We start from the raw sequence: 10,000 nt of genomic DNA, 5'->3' as shown, positions 1-10,000 counted from the left end.
ACTATTTATAGTGACTTAAGTTATGTTATGAGATGAGCATTTCATATGTGACATATTCTGCTAATCGAGGAACCACAAAACCAGTTTCATCTAATATTTCTCTAAGAACTTTTTAACCTAGAAAAAGAATTGAGAATTACTTTATATCCTTTATATCTGTTCATGCTACACATTATATATTTTTTTGTTATTGAATATATTATATGGATAAGAAAATGTTTTGTAAACCACATATCACTACCTTACTCATTTATTTACAGTCATATTTATATAAAAGAAACAACTTCCTGATCTGAGTGTGTTTATTGGCCTTCTTGATTGAAAAAGTATGTAAATTGTGTTCCTATGTATTTTCTGTTTCATTCTTTTGTTATTCGTGAGATTGGAAAGCATATTTAATATATTTAAGAGTGGTGTGGAATGAAAAGGTTTCATATTTCATGAACATCAAGCCAAAATATATATATATATATATATATATATATATATATATATATATATATATATATATATATATATATATATATATATATTAACATGTAGAAGTGAGCAAAGATGTTTATTTTTCAGCTGTTCAAACTGAATAATTTTGAGTTATTTTTTTTCCTCTGCAATCATATACTAAACTGTAGTAAACTATTTTTCTACATGCAGAGTTGGGAAGTAATGGTGGAACTTTGGGATTTTGACATGCCCTTCACTTGTACTTTATATAATGGAAACTGTAAACCATAAGAAAATGGTTACTTTTTTAATTGTTAATTTTTTGGACCAGTACCACTAGTAATTTTAGGGACAGTTCCTACTGGTTGCAGTAATCAGTGCTCTTCAATATATAAGTTTATAAGTAGTGGATAGTTTTAAAGTCTGAAACCATTGGCAGTACTTCCCAACCTATATGTAAGGTAATTTTTTTCTTCTTCTTCTCCTTCTTCTTCCTTAAAAATAATTTTTAGATGTTTTCATTGTCCATAGTTAACTAGTGTAACTGACAAGAGGCATGTAGATGTATTAATAGCAGTAATTTGCATGTGTTAATCATCAGAAAAAATATTTGGCCCAGCTTTTATTGTTTATATGGATCTGTATACCTCTGCATAGAGTAATATGAATTTGATATTATAAACTGATATTCTTTTTATATAATTTACATTCTTTGTATGAGGCAGTGAATCCTTGTTTACTGTAAATTTCCTACTTCTGTAAGTAGCAGACTGTGGTGTCAGAAAGGTATTTTATCACAAGAAGCATTGTACATTTTAATAAGAAAATGCATTTATAGCCTTTTCATTGATTTGTATAATATCCTTCATTCTCTCTTTTTTGTTTCATAATAATTTTTTTGAAATGGTTCAAATTTGTAAGATATACTGATATTTTTAATATAGCATATATGCGTGAAACCATGTGTAAAGACAATAAAGAAAGTGTTCAGAATTTTGAAAGGTGGCTTTACTGCAATTTTAAATGAGTTTTACAAAATACAAAGCAACAAGATAATCAAACAAGTCGTATTTCTGTAAAGTTTACATTGCAGTGATAGAAGTATTGCTGTGATGGAGTGTGTTATGGAAAACATTTTGTCTAAATGTAGTGTGTACACAATAGAAGGATTATTTGAAATTTACTCATTTTTATGCATGTATTATTTTTGTTAGCAATTTGATGCTAATATTTCAATTATCAGTGCACTATTTTAACAAAAGGCAGTTAATCACTTAGGTACTCTGGATTTTACCATAGAAATTTAAAAATAATTGTATAACAGTATATTGAAATTGCTCTAAGTCAAAATTTTGGGTTATATATAGGTTCACCTCTGAAACCTCATTTAGAAGACAGACAAGGTATACCTGTAGCAAAGAGGTAAAACACATTTTCCAGATATATGATATACAGTTATACTAAACCCCCAAACAATGCAGTAGTTCTGTTCAATGGAAATATCTTTAGACAGAATGTGAACTTATAGGTCTTCAAAGTAAAGGATTGTAGTTCCTTGGTTTAACCTGCTGATGCTGGGAGTGTATCTGTAGATGTGCTGTCTACTATGGTTTTGTATTACAATTCTTTTTACACATTGATCATCCCACAAGGATTCAGTCCCTGAAGAGTTAATTAGTAGGCCAAACTTACCTCATCTGCTTACCCCATTCCTTAAATACTTTGGGGGGTCTTTCACTTTACTAGTCTATTACTTTTATTAGTACTATTGGTATAACTATAATAATGATAATAGTAAAAATAACATTGATAACAATTATTATATTAATATAAATAAAACCTTTTTCCATGGAAATAAAAGGAATGGGGATAAACAGAGGAGATCCAGTAGAACTACTAAGGAACCATCTGTGTAAACAAAAATAATGATATGGATAAAACAAAACCATAGTAGATGATGCATGCCTGTAGCATCAATGTTAAAAAGTCTTTTGAAAAGCCTTTTTATGGAACAAACCCTCATTAGATTTCAGAAATCAAGCAGGCATGTCTAGTCCTAGTGTGATTTTAGTTTAGAATTCTAAGAATTTGTATAATGCAGCAAAGGAGAAGATAAAATCTCACCAAAAAGTTCAATATGGCAGCTTTTCAAAGAACATGAATGTTTCATGATGTCTTATATGGACACCTAATGTGAAGAAAAGAATGATATATGATTCAGAATTTACTGCCATGCTTGTTTGTTATTGCATATTTTGCATTAAGTATGTTTTGAATCTAAATCTGTGTCCATATGATTAGACAATATTATTACAAATGGAAAGTGAACTGTCTGAGCTCTTCATCAATGGTCTGTTTTTCTAGTTGTTACCTATTGATCACCAGTGTTGTTATCAATATCTTTTTTTTTTTTTTAATTAATAAAGAGTATTGATAAAATAGAAACCTTTTGCATGGTCAAGGTTAAGCTCGATATCAAAAAGACAGAATCATAAGGATTTTGCCTTTGTTTTAGGGTGGGAACTAATACTTAAGAGAAATACTCTAATGTTTATGAAAAAATTGCATTTCATTAACACTGAAGAAAAAAAAAATGCATTGCACTTAATTGTTTAAAGTTGTATAAAAATTCTTCACTTTATTTTAAGCATGTATTCTGATGTTTACGGCAAGACTTATTCATTTAGAATGGAAATTGATTATGATTGGCTGTATGAAATATGTTAAAGAATTATGTATTGTGTAAATATGTATTATTTTAAAAAGCCCATTTTAAATTATTTTGTCAGATCTGTTTATACAATTACATTATCTCTGTATTTTGTCAAAACTACATTAATGTACCTAATAAATGTAATATTATAATTTGGTTCATAGTGAAACATGATATATTTTGATGATGTATTGTAAGTGATATAATTGTGTGTGTGCGTGCGTGTCCGTGTGTGTGTGTGTGTGTGTGTGTGTGTGTGTGTGTGTGTGTGTGTGTGTGTGTGTGTGTGTGTGTGTGTGTGTGTGTGTGTGTGTGTGTGTGTGTGTGTGTGTGTGTGTGTGTGCGCGCGCGCGCGCGTATGCATATGCGTATGCGTGCGGGCATGTGGGGGGGGAGGGGGATGAGAGAGAGAGAGAGAGAGAGAGAGAGAGAGAGAGAGAGAGAGAGAGAGAGAGAGAGAAACATGCTAAAATATTTGAATGTATGTTGCTAAAATGAAATTTGCTCAATGTTAGTAGATCTAGACTTCAGAACACTATTTTAGTATGATTTTAGTCTTGAGGAGAATTACATATATTAGTCATGTACATTTTATTAAAATTAACCGTTCATAAAAGCAGTTAAATTAAACTTAAAATGTTTGTGAAAGTAATACATGCACTCTCAACAGCATGTATATGATAACTTGTGCAGGTTATTAATTATATAAGTAAAGGAATGCAAATGTAATTTTTTTTTTGTATAATTAACCTAAACCCCCAAAGTTTTTTTTTCTTCTTCTTTTTTGACATGGTTCTTCACCCATCGTTATTGAATAACTCGTGCCACGTTATATGTCAGTCTCCCAACACACACATGCACACTCACTCTCACTCACTCTCTCTCACTCTCACTCACTCTCTCTCTCTCTCTCTCTCTCTCTCTCTCTCTCTCTCTCTCTCTCTCTCTCTCTCTCTCTCTCTCTCTCTCTCTCTCTCTATCTCTCTCTCTATCTCTCTCTCTCTCTCTCTCTCTTGCAAAGAGGAGTACCAATTACATGACAAAATGCACAAGAGCACATATCATAGGCCTAACCCCGTGCCACATCATAAGTGCTGTAGGCTACCTGCCGAAATGTGCTAGTAATCCGCGAGATATATTTCCCGCTTGTTGCACCTAAAAAATATATATATATAGATATTTTTTCTCCCAAGTCAAGTAATCCCCTCCTCAACATACTGGGCACGGCGTCCTTAACGCTTTCCATGGTGAGCTCACATCTACTTTAAATTTTAACCTCGGTTAAAAGTATAACAAAACATTTGTATGAATGCCTAGCATCCTACCCACCCTTCCCAAATATTAGTGATCACCCATCGGTGCCCTGGGTTTAAAGAGATACCAGTCACCTACTCAATCAAAGAACAAAATTCATACGAAAACTTGATTTCAAAAAGTAAGTTCGGATCATGGATGACACATCAGTACTGGGCTGAGGCTGTCAACGCCCCTGAACCGAATGCAAAATACCACTAATTTTACACAACAGTCTACGGTCAAGGTGACATTGGTTTCCTGTAATAACATCCACCCACCTAGAGAAGCCAGGGGTCGTTAAACCCTAATAAAACTAAATACAACAATAAAAGTACCTAGCAAAAACAACCATGGTCCAGTCACACAGCAAGTAAAGCAATCAACTCTCCCAAAGCAACGAGATAGCCGACTCACCCGAGTCATGAATGACTTTACAATAATTCAGTTAGCTACTCCCTCTACCTCAAACTGAAATGCCAGCACACCTATCCCCCCGCCCTCTCTTACCAATAGTGAGCGAATACGAGATATGCCAACGTCTAAAAAGACAAGCAAAAAGTAAATCTACCCCCAAGCTCGGTATTCTACTTTATGATGGGGTCCATAGACCCTGCCTATGGTGGCAATCCTTTGTATGACAGACTTTCCTCGCATCTTATAAAAAAAAACCCTGGGTGATTGACGGACAATTCACCCCCCCCGCCCGCACGCGCGCGCGCGCGCACACACACACACACACTACTTCTGGTGCCCGATCTTGTTTACACTTCTCTCCGCCAAACTCATATTGTTTCACATTGTGACCATCGACTACCCTTTTGGTCGGTCATAGTATTCCCGACTACAAAATGTCCTCCGAAAATACCAAGACCCACGGATTGATCGCCGTCTCTTCTCTATGCAAGAGCCCATTTCCTAGTCTGTGTGTGTCGAGGTCCAGTGTCACCTGCAGGTAAACGACCCTGTACCAAGGCCGGTTACATGCTTAAAAGCCTTTCCAGACGATGTTTTCCCTTGCATCTTAGCGTGGTTGGACAGAACGACGGCGATGTCAAATACGGCCAGAAAATTACAACAATGACAACCCACAACACGTAGAGCTCACACAGGAGGAAACCATGCCGTCGCTACAGGGTCGGAACAGTTGTGTACATCCCAGGCTTAGGGTTCCTAATGGTAAACACCCTATTTTGACGCAAATTCGTTCCCTCTTCCCCATTACATCGGACGACAGAAAGCGCACCTATAACCCACCCTTCAACATCAAACTGAATGCAAGCAGCCGACCGCCATTTCTCTGGGAAATTCATCATCGCCAATGCCAAAAACTCTTAACAGTCAAATATGCTAAAATTGAACAAATGGGTCTTTGTCAGAAGACATTGAGCTTCTGGGCATCTCCGTTACGTCTCGTCAAGAAAACTGACGGAACTGGATTACCATACCGTGATTACCGACGCCTGAAACACGTCACCAAGTCAGACCAATACTGTCTACCCAACTAGCAAGGGCTTCACCTCCACATAATCTCTGATCTGGGTTGTTAATCTTTCAACACCTGGCCCCACTCCCGCAGTTGCTGCCAGATTCGTTTTGGCAGCAATTGGATAACTCCACTGCTGACGTTCTGAAACTCGAAACTGATCTCGAATTTTTTTTCCTCGAGGACGGATGCAGACAGATAGGTCTTGCCCTATCAGCGACGCAACAACTCTCGATCTGTTATGCAAAGGAGGAGGCCCATCAGACCTCCACAGTATGTTTGCAACGTCTTCATCTCGATTACTGGTTTATGCAATTACAAGAAAACCGAAAATAGGCGGAATATCTGGTTTGAATAATTACATGTGAGTTAGGGACAAGTCAAGGGAATCTATGAACATTACAGGCGTTTAGTTTTATACCTGAAAAGGGCATGGCAAGATACATGATTAACTGTCCACGTGGACTTCCAGGCTCCGTCTCTAACATCATGATTATATATGGAAAATATGTAAATTGATTTTGTTGGGTGGAAAGATGTGCGATACTCCTTCCCTTATATAAACGTTAAATACCTTCAGTAAAACACCTGGTGTTACGAACGTGAGTGACGGCATTCACATCACACAGCCCACCTTTTAGCCCTTTTTTATCCTTCAAAATACCATGTTCATTCTCCAAGATACTGCTACAAAGAGACACTCTCTGCATCTCCCCAAAGGCATTTTTCGTTATCATTGTTAATGAATCAGTAATTTGTATTGAATCCACCATTCTCTTTACAGTTTCCTCTTGTAAAGTAGTCTCCATTAATGACGAATCTGTAAGTGATAATGAGACTTTGCTGATCTTCAAAGTCTGAGCCATAAGTTGGGAGTGCAGTGTATCTTTTCTATGATTAATCACTGTTCCCATCGTTAGACCTGCATTTGAAAGAACATTTATACCTACCCAAATGGAACGTCTTTTAATGGCAACAAAAATCTCTTGCCGCTGCCATATGTTCAGAAATGGTCTCTCATTTGTCTAATAGCCTCTGAAACTTTCTCTGTGGATAAAAAATCCTCATCTATTCTTTATGATCATACTTCTGTATTCCAAGTAATTTTAATCTATCCTCTGTATAGGCGTAAAACACCAGCTCCGTCCCTCGACTCCATTAGGAGCAGACACTCCGACTAACTGAATTTCATATTGCTAGTAGCTCTCCATTTTTTTATACTTGCTATCAGACAGTCGCGAATGATACCTCTGTAATATGCTGTATTTTTGACATGCAAATCCATAATTCTTTCTAAAAATATTTTTCTTCGTCCTCAGATAATAACGACGAACTGTATTGTTCGGCCTCTCTCATGGATAGGCTCTATATAAGTGGCTGGAGATAACTAATGTCACCATTGACCTACGAAAGGCATTCGACCTCGCCGATCACACCTAGTACTCGAAAATACCTTCCTTTCCTGTCGGAATGGACCTTTAATGAAGAAAATGAATAGATACCCAAAAAGACAAAATGCAGAAATCAAATTCAATATATTAGCCGACTGTCAAATAGCCCTGAAAATTGATATTCTTTTCAATCGTGTTTCTGATGTGAATCTGTCTGGGATGGTTATAGACGAAGATTGGAAATGGTTCACTAACACCAGAAAAATTATTTCAAATTGCTAGAAAAAAGTATTATACGCTGTTCAAGCTGCAGTTCTTAGGTGTATCCCAGGAAGGCGAAGTCTTCCTATGGACGACCTTCATACGACCTGTTAGTGAATGACTGGCCCAATTTGCCTTTAGTCTAGCATCTCAAAATTTCCAATACTCAAATTTAAAAGGTTACTGAAAAAAAAACTTTGCGCAGAATACTTGAATCAAACTGAAATGTTGCGCTAAATCAGTTAAACATCCCCTCCCTATAAGATAGGAGAAAGTTTTAAACAGGAAAGTTTGTCAGTAACATTGTAAGATCAGCAAGACCTGACGGATTTCTGTCAATCACGTAGATACTAATGATGTAAATGCCAATATCCATGTTCAAAATGTTATAATTCCATGACAAGTGACCTTATTCTACCAGACATTAAAATTGAAGAGAAAAGCGAAACAACAACTCTAAGAAACATTTGATATTATCACTATTGAATGAAGTAGAATTTTCTTGATAACGATAAACATATAGACGCACACGCACACGAACACGCACACTCGCAGGCACACGCACAGACACACACACACACACACACAAATATATATATATATATATATATATATATATATATATATATATATATATATATATGTATGTATATATATATATATCAATAAGTGCGGGTGTATATACACCATATATGATTTATAAACAGAAAGAGTTTTTTCAACATGACATGAAAATACTTTTTGAAATCTACTGTTTCTTGACATGTTATAATGTTCAGTTCAGAGAGATTTGCGAAGACGTCCCTTCGCCCGGGCTATATGCACGAGGCGGCCCGGCAATGTTATAATGAATGACAACATTCTTTCAGAATTACCCATACTCTCGGAAATATAACAAATATATTTACAATTATCGTATTCACGGTGGAAGAGTTTTTTCCAAACAATATATACGATATAGATAATGCACCGATGAAATAGAAATACGTCACTGGAAACGTATTTGCACGATCTCCTTTGAGTTCGTATCCCCTCAAGATTGTTTACCATCAAGCTCGAGTGTGATGGTGTGAATTCTGGACTAAAAATTTAAACAAATAACAAATCCATCATGACCAGCAAGCCGCAGAAAATGCCCAAAGTGGCTAAGGTAAGCGTATATTCAATAAAATTAATTTTGAATGGAGAATATCAGTTGTGTGTCCTTATACTGATTAAAGAAGAAATAAATGATCATGCCAAGGGTATGATAAAAGCGGCATTTGTTGTTTTTATTTTTGGAGCTTTTATATCAAAATGTTCTTCAGTATGTAATTATTTGCTTGGATAGCTAAAATGTTGTCACATATGGAGTTTATGGTATTATGTACCTCGACTACAAGCATATGTCAAAATTTTTATGCTGGATTGCACTTTCATTGATAAAAAGTTTACTATTCCGGCATAACTGTGAAAGTACTCTCCAAAACTGAAAAATAACATCTCCCAATTTATAGTTAGATTCAAACATACAGACAAGTAGAAATATTAGCAAATATATAATTGTACTTGTAGCCTGGCATGCAAAGTTTGATTCATGCAGGCTAGATTTTGCCCATGCAATGTTGTTGATGTCCTTGCCATCTGGCAACCTTATGGCTCTGCCATGCAGATTAAAGATTAATACAAATATCCTATTGTGGAGATTATGTTAATTTTTTTTTTTTTAATGGAAATATTAACCCAATCCCGGTGGGCCCAGCGAGAACTGGCAAACCCCTATCCTGGGCCTATGTAATATCGCCTCGGGGACGTCACACTGGTTTGTCGCCCCATCAGGCAATTTGCCATGTCACATGGGTGTGACACACCGTCATCATTGGGTTAAAGTCTTCAAATGTGCCATCCTTAACCTGGTAATGTTGGGGCAGTTTTGGCTTCAGCCAAGGTGTGGTTGATAAGTGACACCTAAAGGTCAAACACACTTGTGTATGTGAAGAATCCTTCATATTAATATTTATCACATGGCATTTTAAAAAGATATCTGAATATTTTGGTACATGTTCTTTAGTTTAGAATTCTGCAAAGGAATCTGTCAGTGCTAAATCTTTTGATTCACTCATGTTGGTGCAAGATCGTTAAAGGCAGTTTGTCTGGGCATATTTCACATTTTGAAGTCTAGGGTGTAAGTTTAATTTGAACCTTCCTATTAATTTGTTTGAATATAATTAACCCTCTCTCGACGGGTGGTACACCATTGGTATCGCGCATTCAAGGGCCCGTTCGCAGGGTGCCGGCATACGGCGTCGATCATTTAATTGATTTAAGCCTATGCGTTCGAGAGCCCCGGCATTGCAACTTGCAAGGCTGGAATGCCCCCGGCATGAATGGGTTAATATCATTCATATTTTACTTGGTAAATGCATTTTTTCA

At 36.1% G+C, this 10,000-nt stretch overlaps 1 protein-coding gene across 1 annotated transcript in view; it reads left to right on the top strand.

Annotated features, from left to right (window-relative positions):
* Positions 1-8,585: 8,585 nt before the first annotated feature.
* The window catches only part of crn (pre-mRNA splicing factor crn), a 9,554-nt gene continuing 8,139 nt past the window's right edge, over positions 8,586-10,000 (top strand). The window contains exon 1 of the mRNA XM_086540346.1: positions 8,586-8,738. Coding sequence (XP_086396472.1) covers positions 8,700-8,738 — 39 coding nt within the window. The 5' untranslated portion in view covers positions 8,586-8,699. The remainder of the gene's footprint in view (positions 8,739-10,000) is intronic.

Source organism: Penaeus japonicus, unplaced genomic scaffold, assembly GCF_977035675.1.
Source record: "Penaeus japonicus unplaced genomic scaffold, GWHDUDI00000001_assembly GWHDUDI00000010, whole genome shotgun sequence".
Taxonomy (NCBI): Eukaryota; Metazoa; Arthropoda; class Malacostraca; order Decapoda; family Penaeidae; genus Penaeus; species Penaeus japonicus.
This window is presented reverse-complemented; position numbering and strand designations above follow the sequence as displayed.